Source organism: Myxocyprinus asiaticus, chromosome 2, assembly GCF_019703515.2.
Source record: "Myxocyprinus asiaticus isolate MX2 ecotype Aquarium Trade chromosome 2, UBuf_Myxa_2, whole genome shotgun sequence".
Lineage (NCBI taxonomy): Eukaryota > Metazoa > Chordata > Actinopteri > Cypriniformes > Catostomidae > Myxocyprinus > Myxocyprinus asiaticus.
This window is the reverse complement of record NC_059345.1, coordinates 58,457,085-58,480,389: the sequence shown is the minus strand read 5'-3', so window position 1 is coordinate 58,480,389 and position 23,305 is coordinate 58,457,085. Positions and strand designations below refer to the sequence as shown.

At 40.0% G+C, this 23,305-nt stretch overlaps 1 protein-coding gene across 2 annotated transcripts in view; it reads left to right on the top strand.

The window, feature by feature from the left end:
• The window catches only part of LOC127455683 (collagen alpha-1(XXV) chain-like), a 179,267-nt gene that overhangs the window by 72,858 nt on the left and 83,104 nt on the right, over positions 1 to 23,305 (top strand). The window contains exon 3 of one of the 2 annotated variants that reach the window (XM_051723743.1): positions 13,645 to 13,862. The exons of the other annotated variant lie outside the window; for it this stretch is intronic. Within the exon in view, the coding sequence (XP_051579703.1) occupies positions 13,645 to 13,694 (50 nt within the window). The 3' untranslated portion in view covers positions 13,695 to 13,862. Of the gene's footprint in view, positions 1 to 13,644; positions 13,863 to 23,305 lie in introns of those variants that run through there. 2 annotated transcript variants of the gene reach the window in all.

The window sequence follows — 23,305 nt, the reverse complement described above, 5'->3', positions numbered from 1 at the left end:
CTGGCATGTCTGGAAATAGTCCAACTAGTAAAATAAGTACATGTTTATATAAAATAGCATGTCAACTAATGTAAGTAAAGACTTACTCATCCGAAATTGTATCCTCGGCTGGATCAAGTCGCTCTTCAAACGTTCATCGTCGGAGTCCCGCTCTTCTTCTGAGGAAAATGTGAACTCTTCCTCACCTGTGTAGCGTGCCATCTTCCAAATGCGCAGGAAAGTGAATGAATCTAATGATGAACTTGATGTTTTTTAAGGCATTGTTGGGGGCATTTACCATTTGCCTTGATCGCCTCAGCACATTACCGTATGCATAGCGCCCTCTGCGTGTGGGTGGGATCACATTAGCGATAATTAGCTGAGCCAGGAGAAACTGTACATCACTTTGTTTCATACAGATTACATTGTAGGAGAATATTTGTTTTCAATTTGAATCGTTTTATTTAAAAGTAGACATTTTAAGCTTTCTTTAAGTATCACTTCAGTTCATTTTTGTGACACGTTTCAGAAAGATGCTCGCGGAGACAGAGACGGCTGAAAGCGCACCCTGTTTATTTTCTTTATTTTACAAAAGCACAAGGTTTTGTTGTTATTGTGAGTGTACATAATTAAAAGTAGACCCTTTATAGTCTCTAATGATGTCTTACACTTATCTGTATGCCCAAAAACGACGGAGTATTTTAAGTTTTTTCCGCTGTTAAGAGGAAAACATCCAGCAGACCCCTGAGGGTTATAAAAATTATAAGCTTCACATTTCTGCTTTTAAACCTTCCAAAAATTGTCCCCATTCACATCCATTGTAAGTACCTCACTGTAACCTAATATTTTGCTTTTTTTTAAAGAAAAAGAGTGAGTCTAAATAATTTTTTGTGGTAATCAACATTATGCCACAAATGCTGTTGATTGAGCTTAACTTGTACTGAATCAGATTTTATGATCATGACAAAATAAATTCAGTCAAGTATGTCCAAACTTTTGACTGGTAGTGAAGGTAGTGATTTCAAATAGTGATTTGTATAGGCCCTATACAAGACCGTACTTGGTGAATAGCTGACATATTTGAAGCTTGCAGCTTATCCTTTTGAAAATAATGTTATAAAACACTGAAAGCTAGAGATCTTGAAATGTTATTAATATTATTATTATTATTATTTTAACGTAATACCAGGAGTAAGCTTGAGGAGCTCAGAGGGTGAATGGTTGTTGAAAGATGAGGTAATGTCAAAGGTTGTGAGATGATGGCTGATCAAAGTGCTGGATGTGGACACGATCTGGGAGCGATGGTAGAGGGTAAAGGTCATTCCTCTCAGATATCTATGGGGGAGACAGCATCTCTGTATACTATGCTTTGAAATGAGAGGCAGGCTGTTGGCTTTAGTATATCAGAGTTCTCAAGCCACATTTTCAGGCTTCGGCTCAGACACAGTTGTCGTGTCAGGTACTTCCGTAGGCAGATTATTTTTACTGCAGGATATGTGTGTGTTCACGTAGTTACTTGTGTGTGTGTGTGTGTGTGTGTGTGTGTGTGTGCAGAGGTGGGTAGTAACGCACTACATTTACTCCGTTACATTTACTTGAGTACATTTTTGGAAAAAGAGTAGGTTTAAAAGTAGGTACTTTTTACGCTCATTCAAGTAAATTTCGAATGAAAAAAATGTGCTTTTACTTAAAATGGGCAGTGTTCCTGTCGTTACATTACTGGGTTTAATTTTAATTAATGCATCATTTATTGAGAGATTACTGAATGGGACTTTTACGACAGCTGTCACAGACTGTCACACACTGCTGCAGCATCATGCTCTTCAAACAAAATGAAACACTTTCTTCGCTCTGCCCAGTGAAAAAAAGAATAGTGTTATCATGCAATGCCTTCATTTAACACCAAGACATGCGGAAATTTCAAGATTAAAATTGAAGCTCCAATTTAAGGCAGCACACTGAGGTAAGCTGTGGCTCTAATGATAACGAGGGCTTTTCTGTGACATGGTGATGGTAATTTTCAGGGTGATTCTGTAAATATATGCTGAGACATCAGTTTTTTAAGTGTACATTTTTAAATCAGTGCAGCAATATATCAGTGCACTTTGTCCCGCATCCCACATGTCATAAACAGTATTTACGCATTTTCCCCGCACCCTCGTGGGGGTACTAGAAACTATCGCAGCTACTTCGGGCGGATAGTATAAATATCTAAGTTAAGTGTAAATAAATGCTTTTTGCTCTGCCGTTCGCGTGATTGACAACTGGAGCGCGAACAGACAGCATTTCTGCGCGTGCACAGCAAGGTATGTGGGGCGCGCACATGAGAGATGTGCGGGCGTGAGGCTATCGTATGCCGAAGAGAGTGGCTGTGTCCGAAATCGTTCACTCATTCACTATTTCCTATATAGTGAATGGCAGTGAGTGCACTATATCTCAGCAGCGAGTGAACAAAATGAGTGAATTTGGATGCTGATGTATTCACCGAGTGTCGGAGCTCTGGGGCTGTCTCAGAAACAATGTCACATATGAACTTTTAAAATACCTGGACCTTACTTGTTATTCTTATTAAATAATATATTAATACAATAAATCTTCATTCTGTTTGTCATTTTTAATATATATGTTAATATAAAGAGTAAACCAATTTGATCAAATGTACATTATTGTATTTATTTGTTATACTTTAGTATCTTTAAACTCCAAAAGCTGGGTTGCGTTTCATCTGACCAAATTTTCATAACTTGCATGCTATAACCAAATATTTAAATCATCCACATAATTATCATTTTCACTGTGTGCAGTCTCCGGAGTTAAAAAAAAAAAAAAAAATATATCACCTCAGTGAATTATTTAGCAAATACAGAATTCTTCAGCTTAATGGAAAAATTCTGTATAAATATAAATAGAGTACATTTTAAACACAATAGTGCTTTTGGGGTGGCCAGTGGTTTCACCAACTGACATTCATGGCATGCTGCACACCACCTGCGAATGTCTCTGTGAATGCCCGGCCAAAAAAAAAAAACAAACAAAAAAACGGGCCATTATTCGGTTGAGTGTTTTTTCCTGTCCTAAATGGCCAGCCATCGGATTATGGTGAGCCGCCTGAAAAAAAGAGTTTCCCAACAGCTCTTCAGTACTAATAACTGGGTTGTACTTTATTTTGTTTGAGTGTCCTGTGACACTCAATACAACCGATCTTTAACCCTTTAAAGCCTGAGCCCAAAATTAAGAAAATTCCATTCTGTGCCAGAATATGATATTCATATCCATATTACATTCATATTCATTTAACATCACACACCTGAACTGTACATACCATATTGAAGAGAAGAACTAGGGATTTCAAATGATATAAATATATGTATGATTATTTAAGGCTAAACATCCTTTATCAATAAGATTTCACATGGCAATTATTACAAAAATCTTCTCCGGCCACCATACTTCAGACAACTGCATTTTCAATCATTTTAATTACAAGCTAGAGGGAAACTTAGAGTTTATGAAATGTACATAATTTTGTGGGCAATGTAGAATAGCAGACAGATTAGAAATATAATCTATTGTTTAAAAGTTATGACCATTCTAGTGATTAGAGGGAAAACGGAATAAAACAAACATTTAGAATGTTAAGAAACAGCTGTTAGAAATTATGCCAACCAGCTTGACGAGCCACACCACTCCCTCTCTCAGACACACGACCATGCCCCCATCCCTACAAACACATTCAGCATGAAATAAAACATTGCAGGAGTGAATGAAGCAGTAAACTGGCATCTCTCTCTCTCTCTCTTTTTTTTTTTTTTTTATGTTTTCACTGTAATAATTACTAGAAAGGTTTCTCTCTTCTTATTGACAAATTCATCCAGATCTGACAAGAGCCCTTAAAGGGATAGTTCACCCAAAAATTTTATGTCTAGCAAAAAATTACAAATATTGATCTTTTTCTCACCCACACCTATCATATCACTTCTGAAGGTATTGATTTAACTACTAGAGTCTTATGGATTACTTTTATGCTGCCTTTATGTGCGTTTTGGAGCATCAAAATTTTGGTACCCATTCAATCGCATTGTACTGACTTACTGAGCTGAAATATTTTTCTAAAAATCATAATTTGTGTTCTGCAGAAGAAAGGAAGTCATACATATCTGGGATGGCATGAGAGTGAGTAAATGATGAGACAGTTTTCATTTTTGAGAGAACTGTTCCTTTAAAGTGATAGCTCAGCCATAATTTAATATTCTGTCATCATTTCCCTACCCTCATGTTGTTCCAAACCCGTGTGCCCTTCTGTATTCTGTGGAACACAAAAGATGTTAGACAGAATTTTAGAGACTGACAGTCTCGGTCACCATTCACTTTCAAAATATGGAGAAAAAACACATTCACTGAAAGTAAATGTTGACTCAGGCAAACATTCTGTCTAATATCTACTTATTGTGTTGCATTGAAGAAATAATGTCATATGGGTTTGGAACAACATGATGGTGAATGATGACAGAATTTCCGAATAATATAATAATAAGACAGAATAATAATAATAATAATAATAATAATAATAATAATAATAATAATTCTGTAATACATGTTAAATGTGTATTATGTAATGGAATAAAGGGTAGATAATCCATTATGTAATTTGTGAAAGTAACGATTTATTCACTACTTGAGTACTCTTTTAATTAGATACTTTCTTACTCTTACTCAAGTAGTTATTTATGTTAGTATTTTTACTTCTACGAGAGTATTTTTTTTTTTATTTTTTTTTTTTTATACTTGAGTACAGTTTTTTGCTGCTCAACCCACCTCTGTGTGTGTGTATGTTTGCCACTGACATCTGCCTGATAATTGCCAAGAAATATCAGCAGCAACATATACATACAGACACACATTCATACAAACAGACCACAGTTAGATAGAATGCATGAGAGGGATGCTAGGGTTCCTTGTCTCAGTATTCACAGAAACAGAGAAAATCACCAAAGGTACAGTATTGGCTGAACTGGCACCATAGCCTCAGTGAGTGTCTGGCCAAAATAAACCACACCAAACTATGAGCTGCCCACAGAAATCTGATTTAGATAATTGACATTCAACCACTAAGATGAAGGTAAACGTAAGTACAATGTCATTTTATTAAATGAAATAAGGAAATATATGTACCCTGTTGGTACTGTTTCTAAACCTAGCTCATCTCTGAGAAAATGGAAGCCGATAGTTCTATCAGGAAGACTCGTAGTAAGCATTGCGTCTCATCCAGTTAAAATTCAGCAAATGCTTAATTAGCTCTGCAGAGCTGTCCTTCATCGCTTGGTTATGCCGCATTGTTTTCACTCATTCGCATGTGAGAGAAGCACACAATCATGTTACATGCCTGTTCACACAGATACATCGTAAAGCAATAGCACAATTTCACAAGGGTAATATATTTGCACAGACATATTGTTTACACTTTCATGCATTGCTCTTGTCAAGAATAGTCTGTGCACACAGAATGTTTTTTGAAAATGGCCATCACTTGACACAGTGTCATTGTCCGCTTCCTTTTTAAAAGTTATTTTATGTTTTAAGCTAAATCAATCTCTGGAAATCATAGGTATGGGGAATTTAAAAAAAGCTAGTCTACCCTTCTGCAAAGCATGGCTCAATTACATGCACATTGTTTAAGGGTAGTATGTATGCTAAGTCATATATAAGGTTATATTTGTATCATTCATATTCTTCTCCTTTTTAGATTTGTCCTTCGCCTTCTGAAGACCAGGGGCCTCATGTATAAAACTTGCCGTAGATTTCATAATAAAAGTCAGTTGTTGCGTGCGCACAAAAGTTTTCAGATTTATAAAACCATACATACGCCAGATCCTGTGCAAACTTCTCTTTATAAATCTCAGTTAGTGGAAGAATGTTTGTCCATGCACAAGCTTTATTCCACTCCTCATTTAATCCCCGAAATAACAATATATGGAGCATACAGCGCCTATTTTTACTATGCATTACCTCATGTACATATAATTACCATATGCATATTGCCATCCAGACACGTCACTACTGCATAGTATGAGAAACCAGGAAAACAGAAGATAATACAGATTGAAGCCTATATGTTGCATATGAATAGATGCTGCTGCTAAAAATGAGCTCTTAATCTTTGTTTTGTTTTAGTATAAAAATATCTAAACATCCTTTTAAACAAGATCAATTTACCTGAGAAACATAATTGTATATTAAGATTTGTTAACAGAGAATATATCTTATTATTTTTATTATTATTATTATTTGTCTTATTCTCACACCATTTGGAATGTATTTTTCAGTGTATTAAGTGTAAACTTAACCTAAGCAAGCTATCCTTATGGGCCAAAAAAAAAAAAAAGAGCGTGGTCCAGAAACACATACTTCCTCCTGATCCATCCTTGCACTAAGTCTTCTAGAAGCACTAATGCTGTTATTGTCATTTAAAGTTGCATTTATATATACCAAATAATTTAATTGCTTACACTTTGATTTCATGGACATAAGTCAAATGCATGTATCAGTTATTCAGTTATTAATTTATTCAGCTGTTTAGTGTAATTACTAAAGTTCACACAATTGGTAGGTGATCATTAAGCTCCATCAGATTTCCACAATCCATCTGTTGACAGACGATGGCACATCTGCTACAATGGCAGACATGGAGTTTGCCTAACGATGCACAAATTTTCACATCAAGTTTACATTTTATACTGTAATTCCCAACATGAGCGTGAGAGGCGGTGTACGCAAAATTTTTGTGCGTGCGCAACATTTGTATATGAGGCCACTGGTTTGCTGTTCTGAGTTGAATTAATTGGTTGTATTTCTCTTTTGGGGGGCATATATTTTATATAAGGTTCTCATTTCCTTTTGGGGTAAGCTCCTTTCGCCTGCCATCCTTGTCTTCCGGCAGGATCTGACAGTTCAAACGAGAATCTCAGCGCTAAACCGTAAGACGGGGCTTGCGCCAAAGGATTCTATTTTCAGTTTATTCATATTAATTCTTATATTCTCTGAATATTTATGGTGGAACTGTAGGAATGGGGCATGTTTTGACCAGCTCTGCTGTCTGAATTACCTTGTTTTCTGTTCAAAACCTTTTAGTGAATGCTGTGAATGCCATGTTATTAGGACCCTATAATGACCGCTACCACATCACACTTTATGTATTCAATAAATTTGGGGAATTTTTTTGGGAATGACTAAATCCATACTACACAGACATCAACACTCTAAAGGTTAAAAGGTTACTTTTAGTCAGGGTTACTTTATAGTTTTTCTATGAAAAAACAGACATCATCTTTGATGCGACACTGTACAGCTGCCCCCTTCCCACTTGTTTGGAGTATCTCTTCTTGTAAATAAATTGTACAGTAGGTTTGATCATTATTGTACTCTTAGGCCTGCATACACACACATCTTCTTTTGCACTAAACATAATGAATTTATGAATGCCTTAGGGCCCTGTTTGCTCATAAATTTATTATTTGAAAGAGAGGGGAAAGGAGCAAGAGACATATTTGGAGAGAAATTGTTTGCCATGTGGATACATATACACATTTCCCTGATTATGAAATACATCTTACAAATTCAAGGCATCTGTTGCAGTTACACTGAAGAGTAAAATTTTAATTAGGAACAACAATTATGATTCATGAGTCTAAATTCTGATTGAATGAGCCATGTTCAAAGCCATTCAGTCATTTTACACTACAAACACACCTATAACTGCACATTCTATATGGATGCAGATATGTATAGATATATACTGTATTTTAAAGTTTGTATGTATATATATATATATAACTTTCACTCACTGAACACTTAATTAGGAACACTATGGTCTTAATAAAATGTCTTCTGCTGTTGTAGCCCATCCGCTTCAAGGTTCAATGTGTTGTGCATTCTGAGATGCTATTCTGCTCACTACAGTTGTACAGAGTGGTTATCTGAGTTACCGTAGCCTTTCTGTCAGCTCGAACCTGTCTAAACATTCTCCGTTGACCTTTCATCAACAAGGCGTTTCTGTCTGCAGAACTGCTGCTCACTGGGATGAGTAAATTCTAGAGACTGTTGTGCGTGAAAATCCAAGGAGATCAGCAGTTACAGAAATACTCAAACCAGCTCGTCTGGCACCAACAACCATGCAAGAGTTGAAATCACTGAGATCAATTTTTTTCCCCATTCTGATGGTTGATGTGAACTCCTGACCTGTATTTGCATGATTCCATGCATTGCTCTGCTGCCACATGATTGGCTGATTAGATAATCGCATGAATAAGTAGGTGTACAGGTGTTCCTAATAAAGTGCTCAGTGAGTGTATGTTGCTATGTTTCTTGACATACACAAACAGCCTACAGTTAGATAATGAACTATGGCCACGTCCACGCAAATCTGTTTTCAGTTTTCTAACATTATTGTTTTCTAAAGTATGTGGTACTAGAGAGCACAGTTTTTTTGGTGGAGGAAAACCCATTCTAGTGTAGGTTAAAAGCTTAAAAATGGCACAACCTTTGTATTTAAAAAATAAAAAAAGAAGAAAATAAAGAAAAAAACATAGTAGTGTGGGCATGGCCTACATTACTTGCCAGATTTTCTTTTTAGTCTGACATGTATCATACTAATATTATATTTAACTGTTAATTGAACATTGATGTCTTTTATCATATTGCTGTTGCATAAAATTGTCCTGGTTACTTTTGTAACCTCCGTTCTCTGATGGAGGGAACGAGATGTCAATGTAGTGACACTAGGGGTCACTCTTGGGAGCCCCAAACACCTCTGCTTTTGAAAAAAGGCCAGTGGGAATTGGCGAGTGGAATTTGCATGCCACTCCCCCGGACATAAGGGTATAAAAGGAACTGGCTCGCAACCACTCATTCAGGTTTTGTGCTGAGGAGCTGAGACAAGGTCCCGGCCATTTCAGTGGGTAGTTCAGTATTGTGGCAAGAGGGACACAATGTCTCGTTCCCTCCAACAGAGAACGGAGGTTATGAAAGTAACCAGGATGTTCCCTATCTGTCACTCACTCGACGTTGTGTCGATGTAGTGACACTAGGGGTCCCTATACGAAACGCCACAATAAGCTGAACTATGTTACATGGACTGGCAGTGCGAGATGGGCAGACCGCTGTGTGCCTCGTAGCCAGCGCACCAGGCCGTCACGTAACCTCCCCCAACACTCTTATGAGCGTCGCACGGTCCCTTCGGGGACAAATCAACTGCACTAAAAAGAGGGACAGGCTAGCCCAGCCATGGCCTTTTTTCCTCTTTTTTCTCCCCAAAAAAGTGGAATATGTTTACCGACTGGGGGCCATAAGTGTCTACGTCGGGGGGGTGTCACTCCCAAGGGGAAGACACCGCGGAGACCACAACCCGCCCAGAGAGGGGGGAGGTATTTTGAGTGGAAATACGTCACATGGTCTTACCGAGTCTTGTCGGAAGTATGTCATGTGGAGAAGTCCCATGGTAGGTCCTACCCGAGGGAGGAGGAGCTCTACAAACACAGTGACCGGGCACAGAGGAACCTCTGCCCAAGGTAGATGCAGTTTACTGACAAGGAAACGATTTAGCAGAAGATATATACAGGGCTTAGTTAGCACATGTACTGGGCCGGCAGTGAGTTTCTCCGCAAACTCGTCTGCCACAGGGCTAAGGAGGAAAGTCATCCAGGGATCACAACTTTGTGAACACGACTGGGAGTCAAAGTGCACGTCTTCACCTCAGGGGAGGGGAAAGGTGCTATGCGCAAGCGGTACACCCTTAGTACTGTCTCGGAACTTACCTGCTCGTACCTGACAATACACGGGACGAGACCGGCTCAACCCGGGGATTGTAGAACCTCACAAATGTGTTGGGTATTGCCCAGCCTGCTGCTCTGCAGAAGTCTGCTAAAGAGGCGCCATTGGTCAGGGCCCAGGAAGCCACCACACTCCTAGTAGAGTGGGCTCGTAGCCCCAAGGGGGGCAGCACATCCTGAGCGTGATATGCCATCATGATGGCGTCAATGACCTAGTGGGCGATCCTCTGTTTGGAAACAGCACTCCCTTTCCGCTGACCGCAAAAGCAGACAAAGAGCTGCTCGGAGCTTCAAAAGCTCTGCGTGCGATCCAAATAGATGCGCAAAGCACACACCGTACACAGCAATGCCAAGGCTGGGTCTGCCTCCTCCTGGGGCAGCGCTTGCAGGTTCACCACCTGATCCCTAAACGGGTCGTGGGAACCTTGGGCACATAGCCCAGTTGGGGTCTCAGGATCACGTGAGAGTAGCCCAGACCGAACTCCAGGCATGTTTCTCTGACAAAGAATGCCTGCAGGTCCCCTACCCTCTTAATGGAAGTGAGCGCAGTCAGGAGGGCAGTCTTCAAAGAGAGTGCCTTTAGCTCAACTGACTCCAGGGGCTTGAAGGGAGCTCCCCATAGACCCCGAAGGACTACTGAGAGGTCCTACGAGGGGATGAGGCATGGTCTGGGGGGATTCAACCTCCTAGCGCCTCTCAGGAACCTGATGATCAAGTCGTGCTTCCCCAAATACTTACCATCTACTGCATCATGATGTGCTAAAATGGCGGCGACATACACCTTCAGTGCTTTCCTCTCCTGCAGAAAGGAAAGCACTGATCCGACTGCGCATCTCTGGGTGTCTTCACGTCGGGAAGAACACCACTTAGCAAACAGATGCCACTTCAAGGCATACAGACGCCTCGTAGAGGGAGCCCTAGCCTGAGTGATCGTGTCTACCACCACGGGTGGTAGGCCACTTAGGTCTTCCACGTCCCGTCCAAGGGCCAGGCATGGAGATTACAGAGGTCTGGTTGTGGGTACCAGATGGTGCCCCGTCCCTGAGAAAGAAGGTCCTTCCTTAGGGGAATTTGCCGAGGGGGCTGTCGTGAGGAGCGTGAGGTCCGAGAACTGCATCTGGGTGGCCAGTAGGATGCTACTAGGATGACCTGCTCCTCATACTCTCTGACCTTGCACAGGGTCTGTGCAAGTAGGCTCACCGGGGGAAACGCATATTTGCATAGTCCCGGGAGCCAGCTGTGTGCCAGCGCGTCTATACCGAGGGGTGGCTCGGTCAGGGCGTACCATAGTGGGCAGTGGGAGGATTCCTGGGAAGCCAACAGGTCTACCTGCGCTTGACTGAATCGACTCCAAACCACCTGGGGGTGGAGTCTCCACTCTCCCCCGAGCGTAACCTGTCATGACAGCACGTCCTCTGTGGTCTTGAGGTCACCCGGGATGTGAGTGGCTCGCAGTGACTTGAGGCCCTGCTGACTCCAGAAGAGGAGACAGCGGGCGAGTTGTGACATGAAATGGGAGTGTAGACCGCCTTGGCAGTTGATGTACGCTACCGTTGGACCAACACATGCTTGCCCTGGATAAACGGCCGGAGCCTCCGCAGGTTGAGCAGTACTGCCAACAACTCGAGGCAGTTCTAGGCCTGTAGAAGGTCTCCACATGCCTGGGTAACCCGTTTCAGGGGTGCTTCGTAGCCTTCCTCGGGTTCTTGGTGGCCGGCCATGAGACAGGTGGCGTCTGATTCCTATGGGTGGCTCCATGCCTGGGCCGGGCCGCAGGGGTGGGCTGTGGCGGAGCAGGTGTTGTTGCGGCAGGAGGACACCCTTGGCGACGAGCAGACGAGGTGCGAGGTCTTGATCCGTGCCGATGCAGGATGTGTTGAATAGCCTCCGTCTGCTGTTTTCACCGCCGAGAACTGCTGGGCGAAGTCCTCGACGGTGTCGCCGAACAGGCTGACCTGGGAGACGGGGGTGTCAAGGAACCGTACCTTGTCAGCTTCCCACATCTCAACCAAATTGAGCCATAGGTGGCGCTCCTGGACCACCAGGGTGGACATCGCCTGCCCGAGAGTCCGCGCTGTGACCTTCGTCACCCGGAGAGCAAGGTCAGTCGCCGAGCGCAGCTCCTGCATCAATCCCGGGTCAGAACTACCATCGTGCAGTTCTCTTAGCGCCTTGGCATTAAGGCACCGCATGCCTTAGTCATCAGAGATGACGTAACCCTACAGGTGCTGGACAGGGGTCTCAGGCGGCCCTGCCAGGTGGCGGCATTTTACGGGCACAGGTGCACCACAACCGCCTTATCCACCTGGGGAATCGCCGAGTACCCCCTGGCAGCCCCACCACCGAGGGTATTGAGAGCAGAGGAGCTCAGAGACCAGGTCCGGGCAGTGAAAGGTGCCCGCCACAATCTCGTGAGCTCATCATGCACCTCCGGGAAGAAAGGGACCGGGGCCCAGGAACCAATCGTCAGGCTGCGAGGGTTCAGGGGGGATGGAGGGTTCCACTCCAGCCTGACACACACAGCCGAAGGTGTGAGCCCAGTCGAGTCCTCAGCATCAGACTGGACAGCCCACTCTCTGATGCTGCAATCGAGAGCTCATCCACATTGTGAGCACCGAAACGAGATCGTGAACTCGCCCTGAGACGAGCCGGCGGTCTCATCCCAGTGGGGCACATGAGCATACTGGGGAATGGGAGGTCCTTGGGGAGTTACTCCCATTGGGGTCCCCAAATTGCCCCCAGTGCTAACTGATGCAGCCTCAAACCCTTAGGTAGAAGGACCGAGGCGGAGAGCCGCGGGGGTGGTCTTTCCCTCTAATGAAGGAAAAACCGTGACCGCAACGTTGCCATGGTCACGCTCTTGCAGTGAGAACATGACCCGTCCATGAACACTGTCTCCGCGTGGGCAGCGCCCAAGCACATAAGACCGTGATTGTGGCCATCGGAAGCATTGAGGTAAAGACCGCAACCAGGAAATACACACAAACGGAGAGGCATCTTTAGAAAGACGCTCTCCATTAATGCCACTCTTTTAGAAGGGACAATATACTCTTTCAGTAGGAAGAATATACTCTTTTAGCTGCTGAAGCGCCCAGGGACGTTCTCTGCACTTCACCAGTGCAAGAAGGGGAGAAGCCGCTGTAATGCGCCGTAAATCCAACAGCTTTTCGAGGTGAATGGATCGGCAGAGAAATTCAGCTCGCTGAACACAACCGCTCGGCTCCGAAGAGAAAATCTGAATGAGTGGTTGCGAGCCAGCTCCTTTTATACCCATATGTTCAGGGGAGTGGCATTCAAATTCCACTCGCCAATTCTCACTGGCCTTTTTTCAAAATCAGAGGTGTTTGGGGCTCTCGACACAATGTCGAGAGAGTGACAGATAGGGAAAACCTTTTACCCATGCTAAGATCAGTATAATGCATAACCTATTGTGGCCTATCATTTTCATATATACATTGAAGGAAAGCTGCTTTCCAAATCTTTCCTTGAAAAATATGAGTGGACATACATGATCTATGACATACAGAGAAACACCTTCACCTTAAGCCATGAAATCAATACAAACTGGCCCAAAACCAAGCATTAGAGTGATCATAATCATATTAGTTATGCTTAACAATGTCCATTTGCTTTTTGAGAAATCAGGTCTCTAATATCTAGGTTAACAAGCTGCATATGTCAACTCTCAGTTACCTGATACGTACTGTGACAAATTGTCGAAATCATGACAAATCAACTTTATGAGAGACAGGCAGACAGACCGTGTTACGGTCAGAATTAGATGTGATGACTTTACCAGAGTTTATTCAAGTGATCTCACTGTTTAGGTTCTGTTTTACAGGGTCTTTCATGTCAGGGGTGATCTTAGAGGCACAGAGGGTCCAGCTTTAACATCAGCAAACAACAAATGAGCAAACCGTTACCTATGGACTCATTCTTTGAACAAGCTCAGTCTTGTTCAGCCTTGAGGGGTCAACATGAAATCAAAATCAACCCTATTTTCTTGGTTAATTCAGAAGGTGGTTTGTAGAAGTAAACTATAACATGGAAACTTCTATAGCGGTGAATGGGAGACCACAGCAAATATACTTTTTGCATTCCCATTTGCTCCAACAGCAAGATATAAACTGCACTACTAAGTTTCCAAAACCTTCCAAAAGAGGGGGGAAAAAATTATAGTGTGTTTGATTACTGCAGTCAAAACAAAAAAAAGTGCCAAAATTCTTGTCACTCTCTTAGCAGCTATATTAGAATGCCATCACAGCAGTAGTAACTTATTTTTAGAATGCTATAATATAATACAAAGTATAATGTTATAAATTCACAAAATATTTAAAAAACGAATAATATATATATATATATATATATATATATATATATATATATATATATATATATATATATATATTCGTTTTTTCAATATATATTATATGCTAAATAAGGTGGGAAAGTGTCATCACAGTCTGTGAATAGGGTCAGGTCATAGGGTCTTTGATTCCTACCCTACATTTTTTTTTACATAAAGGTAGCAAATCCCTGGTAGTAAATGTTTACAGAATGCAGTTGTCAAAATTGTTTTTTTGACATTTACTTCCAGAATAGGTCAATGTATTTATTTATGTATTTGCAAAGTGACACAAATAAAAATATGTTTAACATGGAATGATTTGTAATGTTAACAACAGCACTACACAGTACAAATACATTTGAATTTAATTGCATTTGAAATCAAATATCAGGAGAAAGGAGGCAGCACTTTAAAAGTGCAGTTAAACAATGCAGAGGTAAAGTTTAAACTACAGCATGGTAAAATGAATGAAAAGCTGTAATAAACTGGCTCTGAATCTTGTGGTAATGTATGTTGTACTGTTGTGACCTCAGTATGTCCCTTGTCATGAACTGGGCAGATGCAACTAAGCGGAAGAGAGAAAGTGAGGTTGAAGTTACCATCAATCCCACAGGCACAAAAAAAAAAAAAAAAAAAAGAAACAAGATTTCCCAACTTTAGAATGTGTCAGCATTAGACTGTAAAAATGGGTTCCTCTCATTGACTCTATATTATAATGTCCTCATTGTTAACATGGATGCAACAGGGGGCATCACTTCCACTCACGTTTAGGGTTAGGGAAAGGTTAGGGTAGTTTAGGTTTTTGGAGCTCTGCCTGCAGCTGTAACGAGGAGAGAATGTGGGGAATATAAACTATTAACAAGGCAAGCGAGGGAGCGGGGTCAAGAGACGAGACAGAGAACATAGACGAGAAAAACACACACACAAGACCCAAAACAAAAACTAAAACACAGGTGTCAGGATCCCGACACTAAATAAAAACTTGACAAGCATGTCGGGAACCTGAAAATAAGATCTCTTTAATATCTCACTTGTTTCTATATAGCACTGAGATTAAATTGAAAGGAAAAGGAGATTTGCTACTGAGTCTACTTCTTCTCAAAGTTTACCTTTACAGTAAAGCTTGGAATCTCACATGTCTCCTTTAGAGTTTCAGAAAAATTTTCAACAATTAAGTCTCAAACTCTGCTCAGATTTGTCAAGATACCAAAGTCTGCAATCAAAAGTCAGAGATTTCCATATGAAACTATTTGCATCAGATTCTTCCAAAAACTAAATGATCTGAGCATTGCAGTCCACATTAATTTTATAGCTCTATACTCTTACTGTATTTGAAAAAATGCCTCATTTGTGACTATTTTTACAGCTAAGGATCTAAGTTAAAACATCAGAGACAAAGCTGATTTACTTACAACATACACTATAAAAATGTAAAGGAATATTTCACCCAAAAATGAAAATTGTTTCATTATTTACTCACCCGCATGCCATCCCAGATGTGTGTGACTTTCTTTCTTCTGCTGAACACAAACAAAGATTTTTAGAAGTATATCTCAATTCTGTTGGTCCATACAATGGAAGTGAATGGTGATCAGGCCTTTGAAGCTCCAAAAAGGTGATAAAGTCAGCATAAAAGTAATCCATATGACTCCAGTGGTTTAATCAATGTCTTCTGAATTGATCCAGCAGAAGAAAGAAAGTCATGCACATCTGGTATGGCATGTGGGCAATGATGATGAGAATGATGAGAGAATTTTCATTTTTGGGTGTACTAAGCCTTTAAGTGAACTCAACCAATTATTATTTAGTAACTAGTCTCACAGCTCTTTTTGTTTAAGTTCACTCAATCTCTCTCTTCAAAGTATTAACTGAATTGTTCTTTTTTGATTTGGCCCAAAGTTGATTTCAATTTAAAATAGTATGTTGGTTCAGCTAGTTTTATAATTTATTCAACTAAAATGTTTTATTTAGTACAACACTGGCACAAAGATTCACAAAGTGTGTTTACTCCACATGTCAAATATTCTTTGAATGAGAATAAATTGTTTGGGCATCTCAACTAGAAATAGCTGTGGAACCAGTTACTGAACAATTTTACTTTCAGGCCACTAACACATATTTCTAAACTATAAGGAATAAACTAACTTTGAAGCACACAAATGAAAACAGAGAGTTTGTTTTCTTTCTCAGCCTGTATTTAGAAACAATATTCCATTAGCTTATGCAAATTAACATATTTCATTAACATATGACACACAGGGAAAAATCCTTACAGCTAAACAACATTTACTGTGCAATAAGTTAACAAAATGTAGTATACAAAATTCAAAATTCCACTGGATTGAAAAGATATTGACCTGAGAACTGAGAACTCCACTATGCCCTGCAGAGCTGTGAAAGACCAACCTCTGAGCAAGAAATGCGTTGGAAATATTGTCACTTACTGCTGTGCTATGGGTCTGATAGAAATAATTTTAACATCTATGAACACACAGTAAATCTTTAGCATATTGCTCTATGTAAGATATGGGTAGATCACAACCTCTCTGACTTTCTCATACTGCTTACCATACATACTATTCAATTTAAAGCTGAGGTACTATATGTAACTTTGTCTGTGTTAAAATACTTTCTCATATCCCATCTCTGCTGCACTATGAAAATTGCTCTGTTTGTTTTGAGTGACCTGCTTAGACCCAACAAGTTTACTCAGCCTATGGCTTGAGTTGGGGAGGGACTATCTGTTTGTTTGACCAGTGGCAGATGGGGGCGTATTCAGAAAGCTGTTTTGAAAACAAAGTTTATTTTTGCAACTCTGTTTGGTGATGTTAGTGTCACAGAAATGACATACTCCAGCTTTAATATTTAAAGCCTGTTTCAGATAATGTCCTGTATGCAGAGTCTAAACCAGTGTTTCCCAACCACTGTCAGGTGTGCCGTGGAAAATGATCAAATTCCACAAAATAAATAAATGCATGAAAAAAATATATATATTTCAGGGATCCAAACTCCTCACCTTTCGGAGAAATTCGCCATTTTGAAACCATAATTGGTAACTTGTGATTGTGAAGAGTAATGGTTAATGTGCAAAAGTGACTGATATTTATACGCGTTAAGGGTCTTTCGCATGACTCGCGTCAGCGCTGCAGAATACATTGAAGTCTATGAAGTGACGCCACTTTACACCAAAGTGTTTTTCACACACACGTTTTTGCTTCACCAGTGCCTTTGAGAGTAATAAGCAACAATAAATATTTAAAAACTGTCCAAATTTGTGGAGACATTGAATGTCTCATAATTTCTTTTAGTTAAATATTACCTTATCGTTTACGAATATCAGAGACTCCAGTTATTGAACTAATTTAAATTCACCAAGAAAACACTTAGACCTAAACACAAACAAGACCATTTATTACTTTCTGCTATCAAAGCAACTGCAAGCTTTTTCTCTCGCTTCCAAATACATGTTTTCAATGTTTATTGTGCACACTTCCCACTTTTTTACGTGGCAAACTCGTAAAATCGGCCCCTCTGTGACGCTTTATGCAACTCTTGTCATGTGGAGGGCAATGCAGCTCTTGACGCTGGCACTGAATGGAGCGTTGACGCCTCGTCTCATCTCATGTGAAATGCGCTTTACAATGATGAAAGAACATTATTGAAACTCAAAATTAGATAGTGGTGTGCCATATAATTTTTTAGTCATAAAAAGTGTGTCGTGGCAGAAAAAAGGTTGGGAAACACTGGTCTAAACCTCCATTAAATCCACCATTTAAGACAGGAACAGTCCCAACAGCTGTAAATATAACGCTAGAGATTTGTTTCGCAATGTCAGCAAAGCAGGAATTTTGAGAAAAAAGCACATACATTTTTCATCAAGATGTGTTAATGGCAAAGTCACTGTGTATGCCACAAGAGTCGGCTTTGCACTTTGCAGGTTTGAGTCAGCACTTCTGTAAAGTGTTGATTGTCTTACCTTGTTGCAAGTAACTTTATCAACTCAGCTTGTTCAGATTCATTATAGAGTGACACTACATTAAAATGCCTGTGCTCTCTGGGCACTGTTATCGATTGAAACATCATTGTGTGTTGTAATTATAAGCAAGGTGGCGGAGACATTAATGAAAGTCCCTTTGAGTATAGAGAGAAGTCCTGTGATGATATTAATTACCCTGTGTTGTAAACAACTTGTTGCGAGTGTTTATTGTAAGGGTCATTTGCATCCATTTTATTGCTTCTACAGGAGCATGGTTCAGGCAGCGTTTATGCACAATTTTCACATTTGGCTACTGAATGATAAAAAGGCTAATTCAGAAAGAGCCCCAGGAGAGAAACTAGTGCTCCCAGGGAAGTAGATGATATTTGTTTACTTGAGCGTATGAATAAAGTATTGTTTATTTAAATTGCAGTACATAATTGTTATACTTGTCTCTGCTGGAGTGTTTTATATATATATATATATATATATATATATATATATATATATATATATATATATTTTTTTTTTTTTTTTTTTTTTTTTTTTATGGAAGCAGTAGGCGAGATTAGACTTTGATTTTGGTAATGCCTTTGCCATTTGACGAAGCACACAGAGCTCCCCTGTGGATCTTAATTTAGATATAATGAAGAGAAAGTTTCTGTGGTAAAAAGCATTCTGATTTTGGATGGCCATTGTGCTGCTTGTTTCTGTTTTTCACTTAAATAATGACTTTTTGGAGACTAATGGCCAGTAATTATGCTCAGACACATCAAGATGTGATAGTAGATGACATGACCTCACGTCCAGCTTATGACATTATGACATGAGTACAGTTCCTAATTGAATCCTCTACATTCCCTGCTGAAAAAAACTATATAAACTAGTCTTAGCTGGTTTAAGATAGTCTTGTGAAGTTTAAGCTGGTCTCCTAGTCTGGGCAAGCTGCTCCTCAGCTGGTCTAACTGACCTCCCAGCCTGGCCATCTGAAAAGTGCCGTAAACCACTCTAAAGCCAGCCAAAATACCAACCTCATCAGGGTGGGAGACCAACTTAGACCAGCAAAGCATCTTAGGTTAGTTTAAGCTGTTAAAATTTCCCCCCTTTCAGCAGGGTTGACTTAAAGCAGTTGAACATTTCTATGGAAAAATTAAATAAATAAACTTTCCTCTTTCTGTCCTAATCTACCATCATTGATGCAGTAGAGTTGTGTGCTGGAGCTGTTTATCTTGACACAACGCTGACATTTTAGTGGGTACAATGTGCAATAGATGGATTGTGATTTGATTCAGATACAGTTTGGTGCACTTTTACCACAGCTGTGGTCAAAAACTATAGTTTGTATTTTTTATATACCTAGGCTGAAAGGCCTCTAATATAGTAAAGCTGCTACTGTATGGAAACTCCAGCTTTGTGTAACTCAATCCTTCTGCTGTACACTTTGTGTATAAATGGATCACTCAATCACTTGCTGTGGTCTGGAAGCCATGGGCTGCATTCCAACATTGTTAAAGTCAAGCTGTCAAAATAAAGATGGCTATGTAGCCCCTCTAGTTTCTGTGAATAACCTTTAACTTTCTGAACAAATACAGTCAGAAAGTTACAACACGTGTGTACATACATCAGCTTCAAGACTGTTAACAACAATATGTCAGCAGCAGCAGTTGGCTGTTCATTTAGACAGAATGTCCAGTCTTGCTTTCTCATGCTTTGTTAGATATGCCACATGTGCCACCAACTCCAGAATTGCATATGAGGCATTTCCCAATTAGTTAAAAGACTTTGACAGGAGAGAATTTAATTTAACTTGAAATGATTACAAAGATATTCTAGATGGCACCATTTGAACTTTTAAGAATAACAGGACTGAGAAGCCAAAGCATGTTAAAATATGATTTCATACAGATGTGCAGGCCCTGTAATTGCTCTTTCTGTAAATTCAGTATTCCTGGTACTGTGGTTACAATAATAACTGATAAAGACAGCTATGATTGTTTGGATTTGTTGTTACATTTGTGCTCTGCCAAGGGCAGTAGCAGTTTATGGATAGCGTAGATATTGTATTGGCAATGGTTAGATATACTGTGTGTATACCTCAAAAATCAGTGACTTTGTGCTGTACAGTGGCTCTAAAAAGTATGTGCCACTAGCGCCACCAAACGGAATGCAAAAATTAATATGGCTTTCAAAACAGCTTTCTGAACACACCACCCTTCTGCTGTTGATCGAACAAACAGAAAAATAACTTTTCCGAGCCTTATTTATATATTTATTTATTTGTTTGTTTGTTTATTTTGCAAGGATGTTATTTTAAAGGGTCCATGTAGTGCGCTTTTTATAATTGTATTATCTTCCCTGAGGTTCAATGATAATGTTATAAAAAAATTTTTTTGCACCAAAACCATCACTATTTAGTAATATATTATCATATCACCCTGCTTTTAGCCCGCTGTCTGAAACGCTCGGTTTTGGCCTAAGCGCCTCCTTAAAATTTCAACATAATATAAGCAATGTGTCCACTGTTATGATTGGCTAACATCATGTAGCCCCTCAAATTATAATGTATACATAATGCACATCCAGCACATTGCATCTGAATATATTAAACTGTTCATCTCAAGCACAACTGTTAACACTCAGCACCCTAAACTATCAAACAGTCATAACATTTGAAATATTCTTGAATGAAATTTACTCAAGTTTTTGAAGTGTTTTTAACTGCCCCCTCCTTCAGTAACAGTTCCTTTGCAAAGCTTGAATCGTATTATAACTGTTTCACAAGCAATCCATGCTGAAATGAGACATAAAAAAATGAACACTTCATAGTCTAAAGAACAGTGAATGGGGCCTGGGTAGCTCAGCAAGTAAAGACGCTGACTACCACCCCTGGAGTCATGAGTTTGAATCCAGGGTGTGCTAAGTGACTCCAGCCAGGTCTCCTAAGCAACCAAATTTGCCCAGTTGCTAGGGAGGGTAGAGTCACATGGGGTAACCTCCTCGTGGTCGCTATAATGTGGTTCACTCTCGGTGGGGCGCGTGGTGAGTTGTGCGTTGATAACGCACTCAACAAGCCACATGATAAGATGTGCGGATAGACGATCTCAGGCGCAGAGGCAACTGAGATTCATCCTCCGCCACCCAGAGTGAGGTGAGTCACTATGCCACCATGAGGACTTAGAGTGCATTGGGAATTGGGCATTCCAAATTGGGGAGAAAAAGGGGAGAAAAATAAAAAATAAAAACGGTGAAATGACGCACACATTTACTGTAGGCGCACTGAGGTGCACATCGCCGGAAACACACCGAAATATCCATCGTCCATCATCAAAGACGTACTATGTTTACATACACCAACAATCAAGTTGATACTACATCTTTTAAAAGCGGCGAGATACATGGCAGCTGTCAACGAGTCTGTGTAGTTCATGTTTGTATACAAAATAATGGAAAATAGTCCAGATGGGTCCCCTTAGGTGTTATGTTAGGAATAGTTAGCCATGGAAGGCCTGCTCTCTTGACTTGAACTGCGTGTCAGTGGGTGGGACCACAGGTGCGATGACCCATGTTGTGGGATGTGTAAATACAAATGAGAAATGTGTCATGACGTCACAAACAGACAGATTTCAAAAAGAGACCTTTCAGCAGTGTGGCCACGATAAATGCTCTTTTTATACTGGGGAGGAAGTTTTTTGTTCTGAAATGTATAGTATGGTTTTATAGTACAGTTACCTCTTATATGTCTAAATATCAAGGAACATTTGATTCTCCATTTCATGACCCTTTTAAGTGGATGTAAGTAGTCAGTTACCCTCAAGTTCAAACAGGTGTCCTAGCATAGTAACCACAAGTGTTGTTTATCACATTAACTATGGACATGTTAGGCATGTTGTTCTAAATCTGACAACCAGAGAGTGTCAATATATATATATATATATATATATATATGTATGTATATATAGTCACTTTAAACCTTATCAACTTCTTTTTGTGAAATGTCTTTCTTTAAATATGTACTTGTGTTAACTTTATTTAAAATAAATGCTATTTGGTTTGATATTTTGTTATCAAATGAAAATTATACATTATTATGTGTGGCTTAAGTGTCAAGGTAACACTTTACAATAAGGTTTCATTTGTTAACATTAGTTAACAACATTAGTTAACATGGACTTACATTATGAATATCATTACATCATTTATTAATCTTGGTTAATATTAATTTTAACAGATAGTAATACATTTTTAAGATAAAAAATATATATATATTTGTTAACATTAGTTAACATGCAATGAACTAACAATAAACAATTGTATTTTTATTAGCCAAAATTAACATTGATTAATACATGCTGTAAAAATATATTGTTCATTGTTAGTTCATAATACATGATGCATTAACTAATGTTAACACATGGAACCTTATTGTAAAGTGTTACCAGTGTCCAGACATTTTTGAAGCCACTTTATATCCATGATTCACATGATGCATACAAATCATTCAGTGTGTACCACTGCGGAAATCAAATTTCTATTTCTCAATTTAAGTTCAGAAAATATAATCATTCATTACTGCTGTAAACTATGAACATAAAATGAACATAAGTGGATCATCTAACACTTCAGCATCCCCTACAACCTTCAACTGAAAAATAAGTTCTTACTTTCCCAAAGGCTGAAAATTTAAGTGTGTTGAGTTCTATCCAAAGTTGTGGTTTTAAACTAATCCTTAATACTTTAAAACCAGTTGATCCGGTCTCCTAAAAACGTCCTGGTTACTTGCATAACCTCCATTCCCTGATGGAGGGAACGAGACGTTGTGTCGATGTAGTGACACTAGGGGTCACTCTTGGGAGCCCGAAACACCTCTGGTCTTTGATAAAAAGCCAATGAAAATTGGCAAGTGGTATTTGCATACCGCTCCCCCGGACATACAGGTATAAAAGGAGCTGGTATGCAACCACTCATTCAGGTTTTGTGCTGAGGAGCTGAGACAAGGTCCCGGCCATTTCAGCAGGTAGTTCAGCATTGTGGCAGGAGGGACACAACATCTCGTTCCCTCCATCAGGGAACGGAGGTTATGCATACATGCACCTTGTAGGGGGGGCCCTAGCCTGAGTGATCATGTCTACCACTGCGGGTGGTAGGCCCCTTAAGTCTTCCGCATCCCATCCAGGGGCC